Source organism: Pan paniscus, chromosome 9 (genome assembly GCF_029289425.2).
Source record: "Pan paniscus chromosome 9, NHGRI_mPanPan1-v2.0_pri, whole genome shotgun sequence".
NCBI classification, from domain to species: Eukaryota; Metazoa; Chordata; class Mammalia; order Primates; family Hominidae; genus Pan; species Pan paniscus.
In genome coordinates, this window is record NC_073258.2 from 67,813,958 (window position 1) to 67,834,513 (window position 20,556).

General features: G+C 51.1%; 2 protein-coding genes across 2 annotated transcripts; one reads left to right on the top strand and one right to left on the bottom strand.

Moving 5' to 3' along the window:
• Positions 1-665: 665 nt before the first annotated feature.
• On the bottom strand, positions 666-4,274 carry CCDC87 (coiled-coil domain containing 87). Its single transcript, XM_003828686.5, has one exon. It carries the CDS (start codon positions 4,259-4,261, stop codon positions 1,715-1,717), a length of 2,547 nt encoding a protein of 848 aa, XP_003828734.3. The 5' UTR covers positions 4,262-4,274; the 3' UTR covers positions 666-1,714.
• A 143-nt stretch (positions 4,275-4,417) lies between these two features.
• Positions 4,418-18,006, top strand: CCS (copper chaperone for superoxide dismutase). The gene is made up of 8 exons (XM_003828685.5): positions 4,418-4,549; positions 4,891-4,963; positions 11,108-11,245; positions 11,451-11,628; positions 12,481-12,541; positions 17,326-17,403; positions 17,476-17,579; positions 17,689-18,006. Exons 1-8 carry the CDS (start codon positions 4,511-4,513, stop codon positions 17,840-17,842), a joined length of 825 nt encoding a protein of 274 aa, XP_003828733.1. The 5' UTR covers positions 4,418-4,510; the 3' UTR covers positions 17,843-18,006.
• The last annotated feature ends 2,550 nt before the right edge of the window (positions 18,007-20,556 follow it).

Below are 20,556 nucleotides of genomic sequence, written 5' to 3' on the forward strand. Positions count from 1 at the left end.
CAGGACTCCCCATGCCTCTTTCCCCCATTATTTCCACTGTATGTGTTTATTGGTTCTGTCTGAACCTACTCGAGGGCAGAGATTTCTCAGCTTTCCTGATTGCTGCTTCTTCACTGCCTAGCACATTGCCACACCCATAGACAATGTACATCAAATATATGATGGATGAATGAATGAATGAAAAGGAAATGAAATCCCCCACTCAAGGCTGCACTCCAGCCTGAGCAACAGAGCAAGACCCTAGCTCAAAAAATATATATATATATATTTGGGGCCAGGCACGGTGGCTCACGCATGTAATCCCAGCACTTTGGGAGGCCGAGGTGGGCGGACCACGAGGTCAGGAGATCAAGACCATCCTGGCTAACAAAGTGAAACCCCGTCTCTACTAAAAATAAAAAAAATTAGCTGACCGTGATGGTGGGCACCTGTAGTCCCAGCTATTCAGGAGGCTGAGGCAGGAGAATGACATGAACCCGGGAGGCGGAACTTGCAGTGAGCCGAGATTGCGCCACTGTACTCCAGCCTGGGCGACAGAGTGAGACTCCCTCTCAAAAGAAAAAATATATATATATACACACATATATATATATACACACACACATATATATGTGTGTGTATGTGTGTGTGTATATATATATATATATTTTTTTTTTTAAGAAACTCAAAAAATTAGCCAGGTGCAGTGGTGAGCAGCTGTAGTCCCAGCTACTTAGGAGGCTGAGGCAGGAGGATTGCTTGAGCCCAAGAGTTCAAGCTGCAGTGAGCTATGATCAGGCCACTGCACTCCAGCTTGGGCAACAGAGCAAGACCCCGTCTCTAAAATTGAAAAAAAAAAAATCCAGGTGCTGTAGCTCATACCTGTAATCCCAGCACTTTTGGAGGTTGAGGCAGGTGGATCACCTGAGCTCAGGAGTTTGAGACCAGCCTGGCCAACGTGGTGAAACCCCATCTCTACTAAAAATACAAAAATCAGCCATGCGTGGTGGCAGGTGCCTGTAATCCCAGCTACTCAGGAGGCTGAGGCAGGAGAATCGCTTGAACCAGGGAGGCAGAGGTTGCAGTGAGCTGAGATTGTACCACTGCATTCCAGCCTGGGCAACAGAGTGAGACTCTGTCTCAAAAAATAAATAAATACATAAATAAAAATTAAATTAAATTTAAAAATTGTAACACTTATCCCCACAGCACGAAACAGACATTGGAGGTGGGTATGGGAAGGCTTACTTTTCAGTACACATCCTGGTATACTTTGTACCATGTGCACATAACTGGTAAAAATTTAATTAATTTTCTTCTTCCTAATAGTGTTTGAGAACTAAAAGAGGTGACAATTTAATGTAGTGTGATAGGAATGCTAAAGTGAGTTGTTCCAAAGATCACCTTTGCCTCTGACCTTTCCCACTACAATTAACTCCAAGGTCTCAGTTCTTTTGATATAGGAGATTTGGCTTGTATTGTGCAAGGCTTGACATAATGGGACTACTAGGCTTGGGGATTCATTCATGAGAATTTCACTAAGAAAACAATAGTTTTAGTCTCAATCCCTTCATAGTTGGAAGCATAATGTTCCTGAACCCTCCACTCCCAGATATAGACAAATATTTCTTCTTCCAAAGCAGTAAAGAGGTCTAGATGAGCTGCTGGCCATTTAGGGGTGAGGGAGGCATTTGCGGGCCTGGTCAAGGCGTAATAGGGGTATTCCCAGGAGCTACTAAAGGCTGGCTGCTGAGCTCCTGAACAGGGTTGACTGGTGGGGATCCTTCAGGGCCGAGACCAGGTGGCGAACCCGCCGCTGCTGTTGCAGCCAATAGAGCATCTCCACTTTGTCACTCTTCATCTTGTCCAGGTAGGGCCGCCCCTTGAAGATCACTGGCTCGCCAAAGATTAACTCTATCTCCTCCAGGAGGGAAACCAAAGAAGACTCCATTAAGTTGAGCTTCCTGTGGAGATGGCTTCGGACCTGATTCTCCTCCAGGAAGTGACTGGAGCTCAAGTTGGTCTTTTTGAAGAAGCGGTTGGGGTTGGAAGCTTGTCCCTCAAACCACTCTAGTCTCGCCAGCAATGCCTCCCGCAGCTGAATGGGCTTCAGGGCCCGCTCCCAGGCATTCACCAATGAAGGCAGCTGCCTCAGGCGGGCTTTGGAGCTATATTTAATGGTCATGTCCACCTGGTCCTTGTCAGGGACCTCAAGCACAGACCACAGTTGTTCCAGACGCTTCTGCAGGCTCAGAATTTTGTGGGGTTCTCCCAGGTGGGGTGTCTTCCCAGCTCCTAGCCTATGCTCTAGCACAGTGTTCCAATCCCACTCTCCTGGCACAAAGTCTGGTTCTTCATCTTCTAGCAATGGGGGAGGGTGCTGAATCTCTAGGGACTCTCTGACAGGGGCCACAATCTCCACAGGAACCTCTTCTTCATGCATTTGAAAGATGACATGAAGGAAATCTGTTTCATGGTTGGTGAGGTACTTGAAGTAGTCATCCACAGACAAGGTGGTTTTCCATGAGTTCATCAAGGAGGCCTTGTTTGACCACTTCTCCCAGCTTTTGGTAGCTTGGAGTGATGGGAGGGAGGGCATCTTCTTAGTATTGGACTGTAAAGTGTTTGCTCTCTGGGAATAAAGTCCAACCAGCTCAGGGTTGATGATTTGAGGCTGTTTTTCTTGACGTAGAAAGGCTGAGGACAGGAAGGTCGACCAGTCTTTATCTGCTGCAGGCTCAACTAGGGGCCCTTGATCAAAATGTAAGTGGTCAGAAGAGACATGGCTCATCAACTCCTTGTAGACCTCCCTGGTAGTACTGCCAACAAAGTTATCAATATCCATTTTTTCAATGGCTTTGGGATCCAGTTCACCAGCCAGATGGTTATACAGGGCTCCGGCCCCCTCAATGTGGAAAGAGTCTAAGAAGTTTCTATCAGAGACCCGTACGGCAGCCGCCTGGACCACGACTTCATTTCTAAGCTTCAAAGTAATGGTCACTGGCTGTGGGTGAGGTGGAAAGGATTTGGGGGGCTGGGGGTCCCACTGCCCAGAGGCTTCTTCCTCCTGGAGGTTCCTCAACATCTTCTCCAGCTCCTCCAGGCGATGCCCTGCAGCTGGGTGACGGGTCACAACCCCCAGGAGAGGAGGCAGGCCTGAGTCCAGTGGTGGGTAGCGAGTCCCCTCCAACTTCATCTTCTTTATCAACTGCTTCAGATCCTCAGCCACGATGAGCCCAGTCAGCTCTGGTTTGCTCTCTGTAGCCAAGACCAGCGGGGTTAAGGGGCGAGATGGGAGTGGAGGAAGGCCCAACTCATCTGCCAGCCTCCAGCCCTCACGCAGGGAGGGCATGGATTGGCCTCTCCGGAGCTCAGGGTAGAAAGGCGAGGGGGAAGCCCTGCTGGTGGGGGCCACAGGATAGCTGGGCAGCGACACCATCTGTGAAGAACTGATGTCGATTTCTCTCTTCTTTCCTATGGAGGGCAGCCAGTGGAAAGGCTTTTTCCTCTTCAACCGAGGGATGGACTTCAATTCCTTCACTGGATCCATCCTTCCTGGCTCACTGAGAAACTCTGGTGGACGGCTGAGTTGGATGAGGTAGTTCAGGTTGAGGTTAGAGCACTGCACTTGGGCGAAGCCAGTGCTGTGAGGCCAGGGGATAGGGCACAGCTTGAACGTCCCAGCGGGGCAGACAGGGCGCAGCTTGTCCACATCTCCAGAGGCCTGCTCTGCCCTCAGCAGGGCCTGGAAGTCGGCGAGCAGGCCACGGTAGACGTTGGGACTAGTAAGGAAGAGTGTGCAGTCCCTGGCGAGGCTGGCGGCCAACCGAGTGAGGGTGGCTGATTCAGTGAAGACCCCCCTGGGGGTCGACATGGTCACCAGCAGGTGCAGGTAGCGCAAGAAGAGCTGCTCGCTGCTCAGCAGCACGTAGGCCTCGAGCCGCTTCCGCAGCTTCTGGTTGTTTTTGTGGCTCAGACTAAGTTCGGCGGGCGGCTCCCGCCAGCTGCACTTCAGCTCGTCCAGGATGACCTTGATGAGACGTAGTCGGGCCTCAGGAGGCACTCGCGCTGCTATCCCGCTGCCGGCCAGCAGCTTGGCCACCTGGCTGCACAACGACGCCACCGTCAGCTTCGCCAGAGGGAAGGACTGCAGAATCCGGCCCTCCTGCGGGGGGCGCTTCTGAGGCTCTGGGGACGTCGTCCTAGTGGGGAAGAGCGACAGCGGACGCAGCAGCCGGTGGTAAAACCGCTGGAGCTCAGGCTCGGGCTTCGGGGGCTCCATCTTAGAGCCGGCGGCCGCCACCGTCCGGGAACAGAAAGCCGAGGGGTTACTAAGGCAACCAGGAGCCCGACGGCCCGAGTGCGCCTGCGCGGCCGCCACCCGGTAGCTGACGAAGCAGGGCCTTGCGTGCGCACGCACTAGGAGGAGGAGTTAAGGGTGGCTTTAGAGGCTCAGTCCCCGCGACGCCGCGCTGGTTGGTGCTCCTGCGCCGGAGGAGTTCTGCGTCTCGGGGTGGTGACTGGGTCCAGAATGGCTTCGGATTCGGGGAACCAGGGGACCCTCTGCACGGTGAGGGTCGAGGCTTCGTGTGGAGCCTCGCCGGGCAGAGAGCCTCGGCCCCTGGGATGATCGTTACCTTGGGAAGAGGAGAAGGAGTGGGCACTTGGGTTGGGGCCTGGGGCCATGGGATGAAACTAGGGTGCGAGGGTAGCAGGGGCCCCGCGTGAGTGTTGGGGGGTGACTCCCATGGTCCTGGAATGGTCATGAGAGATCATGAAGAAGGTGCTTGAAGAGGGGTTAAGTGGGGCTTGTTCCCAGACCCTTGCGGTGGTCATAGGGTTGGTGGTGAAACAAAGTCATACCAAGGCACTTCCCCAGCGATCATCGGTTGGTCCCTGCCGCCCTTGCAGTTGGAGTTCGCGGTGCAGATGACCTGTCAGAGCTGTGTGGACGCGGTGCGCAAATCCCTGCAAGGGGTGGCAGGTAAGAACAGGGTAAACTTTTCTGCAGACAGTCCAGAAGCCTCTGGGAGGGACTAGGCGAATCTATTAGGCGAACCCTACTCCCATTTTACAGATGCAGAAAGTGAACCCCAGAGAGTGAAAGGCATGTTCTCAGAGTTACACACAGACCTGGAGGCAGAGCCTAGAGTACAGCTGTCCAGCTTGCCCTGACAGATTCTAACTGCCTGTCTTGTTGTCCTGAACCTCAGGTGCCCCAGAGACTGAGGAGCTAGGCTGAGGGAGTTCCTTGGAAAACAGGCAGTTTTTGCTTGGGAAACAACATAATCTTGACAAAGCAAACAGCAGCGCAGGCCCTATACCATCCTGGGTAGCTTTCTATACCACTGGGTGTGGTGGCTCATGCCTGTAATCCCAGCACTTTGGGAGGCCGAGGTGGGTGGATCACCAGGTCAGGAGATCGAGACCATCCTGGCTAACACAGTGAAACTCCGTCTCTACTAAAAAATACAAAAAATTAGCCGGGCGTGGTGGCAGGTGCCTGTAGTCCCAGCTACTTGGGAGGCTGAGGCAGGAGAATGGCGTGAACCCGGGAGGCGGAGCTTGCAGTGAGCCAAGATCGCGCCACTGCACTCTAGCCTGGGCAACAGAGCGAGACTCCATCTCAAAAAAATAATAATAATAAATAAAAGGCCAGCTGGTCTGGAAGTGACCTGGCACAATGAGAAAGATCTGGAAAGGTAGAGCCACCAGCATGGCTCTGGGAACTGGCTTCCTTTGATTCTGTTAAGTGTTTATCCAGGCCAGGCTCAGTGGCTCACGCCTGTAATCCCAGCACTTTGGGACACCAAAGTAGGTAGATTGCTCAAGTCCATGAGTTTGAGAGCAGCCTGAGCAACATGGCGAAAACCCTCCTCTGTAAAATATACAAAAATTAGCTGGGCGTCATGGTGCACTCCTGTAGTCCCAGCTACTGGGGAGGCCAAAGCAGGAGGATTGCTTGAGTCCAGGAGGTGGAGGCTGCAGTGAGTTGGATCGCTCCACTGCACTCCAGGCCGGGTGACAGAGTGAGACCCTCTCTCAAAAAAAAAAAAAAAAAAAAAAACAAGTTCACCCAGTCATTTGGCAGGTATGGACCAGACACTGGGGCTTTTTAGGGAGAAGAGTTCTCATGGGTATCAGGCACATCCCCTGCACTCAGGTGGAAATGAGCATGCAAGCGTTACCTGGATGGCATTCGCAGAATGCTTCGTGGAAAGAGCAATGGTGAGAGGGAATGAGATAAGATGGCTTCTGAAGCTGGGACCCTGGTAGTGGTGGACTCTGTAAAGTGATTAGGGGTATGAGCTCTAGAGTTCAAACCCCCTCTTTGCCACTTAATGGCACTAAGACTTCATGCATGTTACTTTTTGTGTCTCTGTTTCTTCTGTGTTAAATGGGGGATGATAATAGAAGCTAATCTGGAGGATTGTCCTGAAGAGTAACCGAGTTAATACAAAAAAAGCATTTAGAAAAGTCTTTGGCATGTAATAACAGCCCAGTAAATCCTAGGGGATTATGAGAAGAAGGGCTTACAGGTGGTGATCTGGATGGAAGAAGGCTGGAGGGGACAATGTTGAAGCTGGGTTTGCTTAGACTACGCGTTTTGGGTGGTGAATGGGCCCTCCACTTCCTGTACAACTTGCTTGCCAGGAGAGCAGACAGCTGGCCTTTCTCTTGGACCCGGAGCAGTTTTCAGCCCTCAGCATGTTTCTTAGGCAACAGATAAAGACTTCTGGTGACTCTGTGTTTTCTGGTCTGGCTTGGCTTTCTCATGGGGCCAGGGAGGGAAGCTGTAGTTTTCTAGAATACACACACACAGAGAAAGAGAGTTGCCATCTCAGGAGGCCTGGGGGAAGGCCTTCTCAGGAGGTAAGCAGGAGGAGCCCCCAGCCCAAGGCTCACCCCCTTGAATCTCTATCACTTGCCCTGGTGTTCTCTGTGGCCTTCTGTTTCTCTCTCACTGGGCTCTGAGCCAACCAAGGGTGGGCCTGGCTACATTCCAAGGTCTACCAGTTTTAACTCAAGGAGCAAACTGAATGGCTGCTTGGCTAAGGTACCAGCCTCCCTCTTGGTTTAGACTCAGTCAATAATTCAGGAGGTACATAGTGACAAGGAACTACCCACTTCAGGAGCAGAGAATCAGCTCTTCTCTGGAGACCTGAGGGTCTGGGAACCCTCCTATGCTGAGGCCTGTCATCAGGACATCTTATCTGCTATGTGTCCAAAACATACTTAGGCCTCCACACTGCTCCAGGCCACCCCACCTCTCCCTAGCCTGTGTAAGAACCTCATCCTTTGATGGGTTCCCCATTGCTTCTGTTGCCCCCTCTAATAGCTTTTGCACATAAAAGCCAGGGTCTTGTTCTGCTCTGTTGCCCAGGCTGGAGTGCAGTGGCACCATCTCAGCTCACTGCAACCTCCACCTCCCGGTTCATTTGATTCTCCCACCTCAGCCTCCTGAGTAGCTGGGATTACAGGTGTGCACCACCATGCCTGGCTAATTTTCGTACTTTTACTAAAGATGGAGTTTTGCCATGTTGGCAAGGCTAGTATCGAACTCCTGGCCTCATGTGATCCACCTGCCTCAACCTCCCAAAGTGCTGGGATTATGGGTGTGCGCCACCACGCCTGGCCATCTGACAACTGACTTTTTTTTTTTTTTTTGAGACGGAATCTCGCTCTGTTGCCCAGGCTGGAGTGCAGTGGCACAATCTCGGCTCACTGCAAGCTCCGCCTCCCGGGTTCATGCCATTCTCCTGCTTCAGCCTCCTGAGTAGCTGGGACTACAGGCGCCCGCCACCATGCCCGGCTAACTTTTTCGTATTTTTAGTAGAGATGGGGTTTCACCGTGTTAGCCAGGATGGTCTCGATCTCCTGACCTTGTGATCCACCCACCTCGGCCTCCCAAAGTGCTGGGATTACAGGCATGAGCCACCGCGCCCGGCCGACAACTGACTTTTGAACTTGACCCTTGTGGACCTCACAGAGCTCCTGCCCTCACAGAGCTGGCGGCCTAGGAGTGAAACAGGACTGTAGTCAGTGCAATGTGAATTACAGGAGGGGGAGTGTGAGCTGCTACAGGACCACAAGGGGTGTGGTCCTAACCCAGCTTGGAGCCTAAGGGCTGCTTCCTAGGGTGAGTACAATATCTGGGTTAAGTGCTGGGGCTCTGGAGCTAGGCTGCATGGTCAGAGGTCCAGTTGCACAACTTACTACAGTGCGACTTTGAGCAAGTTTCTTCATCTTTCTGTGCCTCAGTTTTCTCATCTGTAAAATGGGGATCATTGTACCTAACTTAGAGGCTTAGTAGGAGTACCAAGTATGTTAAGACAGGTAAAACACAGGATTCGCTCACCGTCCATGCCCAGTAAGTGTTAGCTCTACTAATGATGGCAATAGTCCCTGCCTTTTATGCGTGTAATAGCTTTATTAAGATATAATTCGGCTGGGCGCAGTGGCTCACACCTGTAATTCCAGCACTTTGGGAGGCTGAGGCAGGCAGATCATGAGGTGAGGAGATCGAGACCATTCTGGCTAACACGGTGAAACCTTGTCTCTAATAAAAACACAAAAAATCAGCTGGGCGTGATGGCGGGCGCCTGTAGTCCCAGCTACTCGGGAGGCTGAGGCAGGAGAATGGCTAGAACCCAGGAGGTGGAGCTTGCAGTGAGCCGAGATTGTGCCACTGCACTCCAGCCTGGGTGACAGAGCGAGACTCCATTTCAAAAAGAAAAAAAGGCCAGGTGTGGTGGCTCATGCCTGTATTCCCAGCACTTTGGGAGGCCAAGGCGGGCAGATCACGAGGTCAGGAGATTGAGACCATCCTGGCTAACACGGTGAAACCCCGTCTTTACTAAAAATACAAAAAATTAGCCGGGCTTGGTGGCGGGCGCCTGTAGTCCCTGCTACTCGGGAGGCTGAGGCAGGAGAATGGCGTGAACCCAGGAGGTGAAGCTTGCAGTGAGCCCAGATGGCGCCACTGCACTCCAGCCTGGGCGACAGAGTGAGACTCTGTCTCAAAAAAAAAAAAAAGATATAATTCATAGGCTGGGCAGCTAGGCACAGTGGCTCACGCCTGTAATTCCAGCACTTTGGGAGGCTTGCTTGAACCCAGGAGGCAGAGGTTGCAGTGAGCCAAGATTATGCCACTGCTCTCCAGCCTAGGTGACAAAGCGAGACTCCATCTTGAAAATAAAAAAAGATATAATTCATGTACTATAAAAATCACCCATTTAGGCCAGGCGCAGTGGCTCACGCCTGTAGTCCCAACAGTTTGGGAGGCTGAGGTTGCAGTGAGCCGAGATTGTGCCATTACACTCCAGCCTGGGTGACACAGCAAGACTCTGTCTCAAAAAAAAAAAAAGAAAAAAAATTCACCCATTTAAAGGATACAGTTCATCTGTTTGTAGTATTTTCAGAGTTGTACAACCATCTCTCCACTGTCAGTTTTACATTTTTATCACTTCATGAAGAAATCCTAGGCCACAGCCAGGCGTGATGGCTCATGCCTGTAATCTCAGTACTTTGGGAGACTGAGGCAGGCAGATGACCTGAGGTCAGGAGTTCGAGAGCAGCCTGGCCAACATGGTGAAACCCCATGTCTACTAAAAGAAAAAAATACAAAAAAATTAGCTGGGCATGGTGGTGGTGTGTGCCTGTAGTCCGTGCTACTCGGGAGGCTAAGGCAGGAGAATCGCTTGAACCCGGGAGATGGAGGTTTCAGTGAGCTGAGATTGTGCCACTGCACTCCAGCCTGGGTGACAGAGCGAGACTCCATCTCAAAAAAATAAAAAAATAAATTTAAAAAAATAGAGAAAGAAAATAGATTGGTGGCAGGGGTGGGAGAATAGGAGGGTGATAGCTAAGGGATATAGGATTTCCTTTCCTTTTATTTTATTTTATTTTATTTTATTTTAGAGACGGAGTCTCACTTTTTCACCCAGGCTGGAGTGCAGTGGTGCAGTCTCAGCTCACTGCAACCTCTGCCTCCTGGGTTCAAGCAGTTCTTGTGCCTCAGCCTCCCGAGTAGCTGGGACTACAGGTGTGCACCCCCTTGTCTGGCAAATTTTTATATTTTTGGTAGAGACAGGGTTTCACCATGTTGGCCAGGCTGGTCTCAACCTCCTGACCTCAGGTGATCCACCCATGTCGCCCTCCCAAACTGCTGGGATTACAGGCGTGAGCCACCGCACCCGGCCTATTTTGTTCTTTTTGTTTGTTTGTTTTATTCCGTATCGGAGTCTTGCTCTGTCACCCAGGCTGGAGTGCATTGGCATGGTGGCTCACGCCTGTAATCCTAGCACTTTGGGAGGCCAAGGTGGGTGGATTACCTGAGGCCAGGGGTTCGAGACCAGCCTGGCCAACATGGTGAAACCCCCATCTCTACTAAAAATACAAAAATTAGCCGGGCATGGTGGTGCATGCCTGTAGTCCCAGCTACTTGGGAGGCTGAGGCAGGAGAATTGCTTGAATCTAGCAGGTGGAGGTTGCAGTGAGCCAAGATCGTGCCACTGCACTCCAGCCTGAGCAACAGAGAGAGACTCTGTTTCAAAAAAAAAAAAAATTTTTTTTAAGCTATCTCCTACGGGAAGAATATTTTCTGTTTGTGGATTTGCCTATTCTAGATATCTAATATACATGGCATTATATATGTGGCTTTGTGACTGGCTTTCTTGTAGCATAATGTTTCAAGGTCCGTCCATGTTGTAGCATGTATCAGCACTTCGTTCCTGAATAGTATTTCATTGTATGGATACCACATTTTATCTGTTCATTAGTTGATGGGCATTTGGGTTATTTTTATCTTTTGGCTATTGTGAATAATGCCACTATGGATAGCCCACTTAAAAAAAAAACACTGCTTTAAAAAGAATGATGTATGTTTCCAAAGTTATAAATAATGCCTGGCGTGTATTAGAACTCACAGAAATCCTGGGGGCAAGGTGGCATTATCCCCATTTATATGAAAAGAAACAGACTCAGAAGTGAAGAGGCTTACTCAGGGTTACACAGTTACAAAGTAGCTTGCCTCTGACCATGGGAGAATTGCTGTCTGTTTTTCTGTTCCCTGCTGCCAGCACTGGGTGCCAGCCTCTGTTGCCCTCTTCCCTCTCTCTCTTGCCAGGTGTCCCGGATGTGGAGGTGCACTTGGAGGACCAGATGGTCTTGGTACACACCACTCTGCCCAGCCAGGAGGTGCAGGCTCTCCTGGAAGGCACGGGGCGGCAGGCGGTACTCAAGGGCATGGGCAGCGGCCAGTTGCGTGAGTGACCACTGTGGCCTTGGCCCCTCTGGGAGGGAGGTGGCTCAGAGCTGGTACAAATCTAATCATAGGATTCTCGGGCTCTGGGTTGGAGTGGCTTTGAGGAAGGTGTGCAAATTATGTGAGACTCCCTGCCCTTCCCGAGCTGCTGAAGAGGTGTGCTGGGTGAGGTGGCAAGCCAGCCCAAGTGTCTAATACCTTGCAGAGAATCTGGGGGCAGCAGTGGCCATCCTGGGGGGGTCTGGCACCGTGCAGGGGGTGGTGCGCTTCCTGCAGCTGACCCCTGAGCGCTGCCTCATCGAGGGAACTATTGATGGCCTGGAGCCTGGGCTGCATGGACTCCACGTCCATCAGTACGGGGACCTTACAAACAACTGCAACAGGTGAGTTGTCTGAAGTCTCCCCAGTAGCATTCTCAGCTACACATTTTCACACTTGGCCCTCACCAATACTCTGTGAGGCACATACACACAGGCACAACCTCCAGATGAGGAAACTGAGGCTCACAGAGGTTAAATGACTTGCCAAAGGTCCAGAGCAGGTAAAAGGTAGAGTTGGGATTTGAGTCAAGATCTGACCTTGGCTGGGCACAGTAGCTCACACCTGTAATCTAGCACTTTGGGAGGCTGAGGTGGGCGGATCACCTGAGGTCAGGAGTTCAAGACCAGCCTGGCCAACATGGTGAAACCCCATCTCTACTAACAATACAAAAAAAAATTAGCCAGGTGCAGTGGCATGTGCCCATAATCCCAGCTACTAGGGAGGCCCGTAATCTCCTGAGGCAGGAGAATCACTTGAACTCAGGAGGTGGAGGTTGTGGTGAGCTGAGATTGCACCACTGCACTCCAGCTCAGGGGTGACAGGGCAAAACTCTGTCTCAAGAAAAAAAATAAAATCTGATCTTGAAGGTCCTGCTTATAACCACCTTACTGCCTCTGAGATGGAAGGGGACTTCTGGACACAGCAAAGGAAGGGTCCCCATGCCATGGTGTTTGTCATGCTGTGATATAACTAGTTGTTTACTCATCTGTGAATCCCCTGAGCCGGAAGCTTATTCAGGACAGGACCCATGTCTGATTCTTCTCGGTGCCCTCTACCCAAAGCCCAGCACAGAGTAGGCCTGTTTGTTGAATGAATGAATGAATGAATGAATGAAGCAAATATAAATAGATGAGAGGGTAGAGCACCTGGTCTGTGAGCTGCTTTCCTGCCCACCTGTTTCCTTTCTTTCTTAGCTGTGGGAACCACTTTAACCCTGATGGAGCATCTCATGGGGGCCCCCAGGACTCTGACCGGGTAAGTGTCTGTCTGGGTTTGGGCTTGGGCTGAGAGAGGACCCAAAGTCTCAGAGGCAGGGCAGGCAGCTCTTGGGATCATAACAGTGTGATTCCTTTTTGGTGGAGTCTTTTCCTCTCATTTTATTTTGCTGAGTTTGGAAACATTTGTTGACACTTTCTGTGATCAAGGCCCAGGGGATACAATAGATTACAGCCCCAGTGCCTGACCCAAGGAGCACACAGTCTCTGGGGGAGATTACTGAATTCCATGGTTTCCAGGCAGTGAGATCATCCTTGCAGGAGCCTGCAAGAGGTCCTGGAGCCCACAGTGAATAGCTCATCTGCCTGAGGGGCAGGGGCAGTGGGAGGAAGTGAAATATGGAAGTTGAGGGTTTTACCTAAACTGAAAAGGCTGTCCCTGGCGTTCCCTAACACCCCGGTCCTGGAGTTTCATTTTTCAGCAGAGAATCATTTCCCAATCTTCAGGGAATTGCGTGTTGCCTTAATGATTTTTGCCTTATCTGAGTACTAGTTGTATTTTTAGTTACTCAATCATTTGGTTTTTTTATTTTATTTTCTGAGATGGAGTTTTGTTCTTATTGCCCAGGCTAGAGTGCAATGGCGCAGTCCCAGCTCATTGCAACCTCAGCCTCCCAAGTTCAAACGATTCTCCTGCCTCAGCCTCCCTAGTAGCTGGGACTACAGGTGCACACCACCACACCCAGCTAATTTTTGTATTTTTAGTAGAGATGGGGTTTCACCAGGTTGGCCAGGCAGTCTTGAACTCCTGACCTCAAGTGATCCACCCACCTCAGCCTCCCAAAGTGCTGGGATTACAGGCGTGAGCCACTGTGCCCGGCTCTGACTGGGCTATTTTCTATCTTGATGGGTTTGCAACCTTGTGCCACAAAACAATTGAAACCATGGTATGTGTTGCTTAATGCATGTTACTGATTTTTTGGACTTTTCACAGCGCTGTTACCTATCATGCTTTTCTTCTGTTTCTTTTCCTTTTCCTTTCTCCCCTCCCCTCCCCTCCCCTCTCCTTTCCGAGATAGGATCTCACTCTGTTGCCCATGCTGGAGTGCAGTGCTGTGATCATGGCTCACTACAGCCTTGAACTCATGGGCTCAAGCAATCCTCCCACCTCACCTGATAGCTGGGACCACAAGCATGTACCATTATGCCCAGCTAATTTTTTTTTTTTTTTTTTTTTTTGGTGGTAGAAATAGGGTGTCACTATATTCCTCAGGCTGGTCTCAAACTGCTGGGCTTGAGCAGACCTCCCTCCTCGGCCTCCCAGTGTTAGGATTATGAGCATGAGCCAGCATGCCTGGCCTCTGTCACATTTTTTTTTTTTTCTTTTTCTTTTTTTTATTTTTAGTAGAAACGAGGTTTTGCCATGTTGGCCAGGCTGGTCTTGAAGTCCCAACCTCAAGTGATCCGCCTGCCTTGGCCTCCCAAAGTGCTGGGATTACAGGCATGAGCCACTGTGCCCAACCACCCTGTCACACTTCTAATGATCAAAAGTTTTTACTCCCTGTTCTGGGAAATTGGAGAGGCATTCCTTATAGAGTCCATTGCACAGTGCCATGCTTATGCTCAGTGATTAGTAATCTGCTGCTGCAAATCAAATGACTCCAAAGTTAGGAGTTTAAAACAACAAATATATACTGTCTCTGGGGCAGGAATTTGTGTGTGACTTAGCTGGGTGCCTGCAGCTCAGGGTCTCTCTCAGGGCTGCAGTCATCTCAGGGCCCCACGTGAGGAGAATCTGCTTCCAGGTTTGCTCATGTTGCTGTTGGCAGGCCCCAGGTCCTCCTTGGCTGTTGGCCAGAGACATCAGTTCTTTGCTACATGGGTCTCTCCCTAGGGCAGCTAACAACACGACAGTTGGCTTCTCTCAGAGTGAATGAGCGAGAGAGAGAGAGAGATTGAGATTGAGAGAGGGCGTCCAAGACTCAAGCCACATTCTTTTTGTAACCTAATCTTAGAAGTGACGCTAGGTCCAGCCCACACTCAAGGGAGGCGCATCATAGAGGCCATTCGCCTCATGCAGCCTTGAAAGATGATGGGCAGGAAGTAGGCATTGAAGAGGGTAAGAGTGGGATTGGCAAGCCCAGCAAAAGAAACTGCCCGGGCAAAGCCCTCAAGGCATGGAATGGCAGGGAGTGTTTCTGAAGGGCAGGAGCCTGCCTTGTGACCTGTGTTTTCTTCCTGGGCCCTAGGTGGGGCAGGGAATCAGAAGGGGCTGGCATCAGCAGCTGTACCTCACCCAATCCCTTCACTTAGACAAGGAAGAACTGAGCAGGAGCTGACCAGCCAAGGCCACGGTGACTGGCAAGTTGCTGTTGGGTTTTAGCATCTGCTTTTCCCAGGTGGAAAAGAATTCCATGTGGGAATTTGCATCCAAGCCTGGTTGTCCCTTGCACATCTCCTAACTGATCTCTAAGCTCCCTTCTGTTCTCTCCTCACCCTGCTCCAGTCTTTACTTTTCATAGACTGCACTAGAAGGATTGTTCTGAAGCCTGGAGTAACCAGGCCATGCCCCTGCCTGAAACTTGTCTTGGCTCCCAGTGCCTGAGAGTACAAGCTGGGCCTAGCTTCTTGATGTGGACATTCAATACCCCACTCCCCCGGCCTATTGCTCCTGCCTGTGTGCTGAGGAAACAGCCTGGAAAGGCTGCCTTTCCCTGAACTCCTGCTGGGTCATGCCTCCAGCCACACTGTCCAGGCTGCCCCCTGCCTTGAGGCCGCTCCTCCAGCTGGGCACAGTGGCTCACGCCTGCAACCCCAGCACTTTGGGAGGCCGAGGCAGACGGATCACTTGAGTTCAGGAGTTTGAGACCAGGCTGGCCAATATGGTGAAACCCTGTCTCTACTAAAAATACAAAAATTAGGCCAGGTGCAATGGCTCATGCCTGTAATCCCAGCACTTTGGGAGGCTGAGGCGGATGGGTCACTTGAGGTCAGGAGTTTGAGATCAGCCTGACCAACATGGTGAAACCCTGTCTCTATTAAAAATACAAAAGTTGGGCCGGGCACAGTGGCTCATGCCTGTAATCCCAGCACTTTGGGAGGCCAAGGCGGGCAGATCACAAGGTCAGGAGATCGAGACCATCCTGGTTAACATTGTGAAACCCCGTCTCTACTAAAAATACAAAAAATTAGCCAGGCGTGGTGGCGGGCGCCTGTAGTCCCAGCTACTTGGGAGGTTGAGGCAGGAGAATAGCGTGAACCTGGGAGGCGGAGCTTGCAGTGAGCCGAGGTCACGCCACTGCACTCCAGCCTGGGCGACAGAGCAAGACTCCATCTCAACAAAACAAAACAAAACAAAAGTTAGCCAGGTATGGTGGCGTGCATCTGTAGTCACAGCTACTCGGGAGGCTGAGACAGGAGAATTGCTTGAACCTGGGGGGTGGAGGTTGCAGTGAGCCCAGATCACACCACTGCACTCCAGCCTGGGCAACAGAGTGAGACTCTGTCTCAATAAATAAATAAATTAATTAATTAATTAATTAATTAAAAGAAATACAAAAACTAGCCAGGCATAGTGGCGCGTGCCTGTAATCTCAGCTACTTGGGAGGCTGAGGCAGGAGAATTGCTTGAACCCGGGAAGCAGAGATTGCAGTGAGCCGAGATCACACCATTGCATTCCAGCCTGGGCATTGCAATGAGACTTCGTATCAAAACAAAACAAAACAAAACAAGCAAAAAAAACTGCTCTTCAGGGCTCTGTATCCCCTCCCCCTTCTTGATCTTTCTACTGTTCAAATCTCCAACGCAGGGCGTAAAAAAAAGTACCAGGTGCAGGCAGCAGATATCCCTCTGGAAAACGAGATAAAGCAGAACTGCCACTTCTTCCTGCCCATCAGTTGGTGGCACAGTGAGATGCCTGGTTACTCAGCAGCAAGGTCATGGGAGCCCACCTGTACTGGCACAGGCACTTGTTTCTGCCCAAAATGTCAGGTTGGGGACAATTTATTTGCACAGATGTGGGTTTCTGTGGTTCACTAGTAAGGCCTTGTCACCCCAAAACACACCAACTGTTGTATTCACCCTGTGTGTCATCACCCCTAGTCTGTTCTGTATCTGGGCCCCCATCATGTTCTGAGTCCCTTGAGGATGGTGACCTGCATACTCCCTGCCATGTTGGGTAGTATGTCTGACCTAGGAGGTGCTCATAGGTGTGTTATGACAATTTTTATTACCGTCAAAGGAGAAGGAGGGCAGAGCCAGCTTCGAGGGGCTAGGACAGGCCCTTTGCCCCTTGCATTTCCTTCTGTTCCTGGAATCTGGGAGTCAGGGAGATGACACTGGCTGCCTATGATGGTCAGGGAAGCCAAGCTTGGCCAACTTAAGCCTATAGGAATTGAAGACAGCCAAGGGCTCACAGAGCCATCAGGAGGCTGCACAACTGAGCTAACTGGAGGCTGAGAAGCAGAGCTGGGCAATTGCCTCGCCGGAAAAACAGTCTGATCCAATGGGAATGACTGCACAGGCAGGGGAAACTTCCACTGGCTCTTTTCAGCCCACTGTCATCCTGCCCAGGATTTCAGTTCCAGGGAGGGAGTGTTCAGATGGTCCAGGACTTCCTGGACCACTTTCCACTTCCAGACAGGGCCAAGAGGACCTTGCCTGCCCAGTCCTTGGGGAGCTCAGATCCTACGAGACTGGTACCCACAGGAGGAAATGGGTACTTTAGGGAAGCAGGAAGAGGCATCGGAATCAGGAAATCAGAAGATAGCAGCTTGGCACCACGTGGCACACATCCCCTATACACACACTGGATCTCATTCCAGCACCGCGGAGACCTGGGCAATGTCCGTGCTGATGCTGACGGCCGCGCCATCTTCAGAATGGAGGATGAGCAGCTGAAGGTAAGGTGGAAAAGAAGGTGGGCACCCTTCCTAACAGGGTCCATCATCTGAAGCTGTCGTCTCCCCTCAAAGGTGTGGGATGTGATTGGCCGCAGCCTGATTATTGATGAGGGAGAAGATGACCTGGGCCGGGGAGGCCATCCTTTATCCAAGATCACAGGGAACTCCGGGGAGAGGTGAGTGGTGTCGGCCCCTGCAGGAGGCTGTGCTCTGCGGATGGTGCATGAGGAACCCAGGGGTGGGGGCCAAACAGGTACCCACCCCTGACCACACATTCTTCTGCAGGTTGGCCTGTGGCATCATTGCACGCTCCGCTGGCCTTTTCCAGAACCCCAAGCAGATCTGCTCTTGCGATGGCCTCACCATCTGGGAGGAGCGAGGCCGGCCCATCGCTGGCAAGGGCCGAAAGGAGTCGGCCCAGCCCCCTGCCCACCTTTGAGCAGGACCTCACCTTGGCTCTGTTGCTGTCCTCCAGGGCGAGCACTTTCCACTTCCAGAGGGGGCCAGAGGGACTTTGCCTGCCCAGTCTTTGGAGAGCTCAGTACAGGGCAGGAGCTGCTGTGGTGTTCCCTTGGCAAATGAAAGTTTTATTTTCGTTTGGGACTTGGTGTTTTGTGCTTGTCTCCATGCCCCTTATGGGCTTGGTGAACATAGCTCTGCTTCTTTCCTTTGTATCAGGGCCACCCCTTAGCATTGGAGCCAAACAAACCTGAATTCAAACCTACACACACACTGAAGTCCCCATCTTCCTCCTTGGAGCCATAATGAAGAGCCACTACAGTCAAATTTCTGTTTGTGGCCTCCCCCAACCCCTCACTATGGCTGATTGGAACCAAAATGGACACCTGACCCATGGTGGCCCATGCTTTCCCTGAGAAATCAGGGCAGATCCAGCTTTAGTTTTTTCCTGTGGTTGGACCCATAACATGGGAATATGGGAAGTTTTGGTGGTCCTCTTCTCCCTGCCTTATTGACTGAGCATCAGAAAAAGCCAGTCGGCTAAGGAGGAAAAATGAGGCAGGGAGAATCTAAGAGTTGCTGGAGAATCCCAGTCACTCTGGAGTCCCCTCTCTGAGCCTTTCGTGAGGCCAGCTGCCTCCTGCCTGGGATTGAAGAGACTCCCGAATCCTCCTAATGCATCCCCCTGTTAAGATAATCTGGCTTGAGGCTGGGCACGGTAGCTCACACCTGTAATCCCAGCACTTCGGAAGGCCAAGGCGGGAGGATCTCTGGAGCCCAGGAGTTTGAGACCAGCTGGGGGGAACAGAGTAAGACCCCGTCTCTACAAAAAAAAAAAATTTAATTAGCTGGGTGTGATGGTGCATGCTTGTGGTCCCAGCTATTTGGGAGGCTGAGGTGGGAGGATTGCTTCAGCCTGGGAGGTTGAGGCTGCAGTGAACCATGATCACGCCACTGCATTCCAGCCTGGGCAACAGAGCAAGACTCCATCTCAAAAAAAAAAACAAAACCAAAAACAAACAAAAAAAATTCTGACTTTATTCCTTTCAGTCATAAGTAAAAATTATCAATTAACATAAGTGAAGTGCTTGGCACACAGCCTGTCATATAAAGTTAAGGGAGCAGCAGCTATGATTCTGAGGCTGCGTGGGACCCTCGGAGGCAGCCCTAGCCAAGCTCCCCTTTCCTATGGTTGGATGAGCTGCTAACCAGGGTACAGTTTGTGGGGCCTCGGGTTCAGAGCCTCCCTACTTGTCTATTATTTCCCTGTACCCCCATCCCCATGGGGTGCCTTGCTCATCCTTGACAAAGCTGCTTTTATGACAGGGTAAGCTGGCAGACTACAAACTTTGCCCCAAGCTGGCAGACTACAAACGTTGTCCCTACACTGCCTGCTTGGAACTGGGTGGGTGGTTTCGCAGTTAGTTGTCCTTGGCTTCGAGGCAGAGCCCCTGGCTCGGATCCCATTCCCCAGTCCCTGTCTGTTTTCCCTTTCAAGGCTGTGGGTGGGTTCCACCTCTAGCCCCAACCCTTGGACTCTGCTCTTTCTTGCCAAACCTATGCTGGTTCTTTTCCAGCTCCCTGTGGTTGCTGGGAGCCAAACCCTTTTAAGCCCAGACTCAGGCTGTCTTTCCCCACTTCCAAGTCATTGCAGAAATTCATCCTGGATTCTGCCCACAGCTAACCCCTGACATCCTCTCACCTCCATTCTGGAATGATGCCTGGGTTTTAACCTTTTTAAGCCTAAACGGTTCACCATGACACGACTCTATTAGCCTTCTTTTTTTTTTTTTTCCTTTTTTTGAGACAGAGTTTCACTCTGTTGCCCAGGCTGGAGTGCAGTGGTGCAATCAAGACTCACTGCAGGCTGGGTGCAGTGACTCACGCCTGTAATACCAGCACTTTGGGAGGCCAAGGTGGGTGGATTACTTGAGGTCAGGAGTTTGAGACCAGCCTGGCCAACATAGCGAAACCCCATCTCTACTAAAAATACAAAAGTTAGCCAGGTGTAGTGGGATTACAGTGCCTGAAATCCCATCTACTTATGAGGCTGAGACAGGAGAATTGCTTGAACCCAGGAGGCAGAGGTTGCAGTGAACCGAGATCACACCACTGCACTCCAGCCTGGGTGACAGAACCAGACTCTTATCTCAAAAAAAAAAAAGGAGATCGGCCAGATGTGGTGGCTCACACCTGTAATCCCAGCACTTTGAGAGGCCAAGGCGGGCGGATCACAAGGTCAGGAGATGGAGACCATCCTGGCTAACACGGTGAAACCCCGTCTCTACTAAAAATACAAAAACTTAGCCGGGCATGGTGGCAGGTACTTGTAGTCCCAGTTACTTGGGAGGCTGAGGCAGGAGAATGGCGTGAACCCGGGAGGTGGAGCTTGCAGTGAGCCGAGATGGTGCCACTGCACTCCAGCCTGGGCGACAGAGCGAGACTCCATCTCAAAAAAAAAAAAAAAAAAAAAAGATCAACATCCTCATTAGCTTTTCTTCTGAACTTCTGGCTGTGTGGTTTTTCAAAGTTTATTTTTAAATCACAGGACACTGTTCAAACATCTTGAAGCCTCATTTGCAAAGCAGAAGTGGAACTGCAGGCAAAGATGCTCTGTTTTGGCCAAGAACAGTGGCTCATGCCTGTAATCCCAGCACTTTGGGAGGCCAGGGCAGGAGGACTGCTTGAAGCTAG

Bases quoted from the DNA above. Each gene is read 5' to 3' on its own strand.
- CCDC87 (XM_003828686.5), bottom strand. From the start codon at position 4,261: ATGGAGCCCCCGAAGCCCGAGCCTGAGCTCCAGCGGTTTTACCACCGG.
- CCS (XM_003828685.5), top strand. From the start codon at position 4,511: ATGGCTTCGGATTCGGGGAACCAGGGGACCCTCTGCACG. The intron at 11,246-11,450 runs GTGAGTGACCAC...AATACCTTGCAG, and splicing joins CATGGGCAGCGGCCAGTTGC to AGAATCTGGGGGCAGCAGTG. The intron at 11,629-12,480 runs GTGAGTTGTCTG...TTTCTTTCTTAG, and splicing joins CTTACAAACAACTGCAACAG to CTGTGGGAACCACTTTAACC.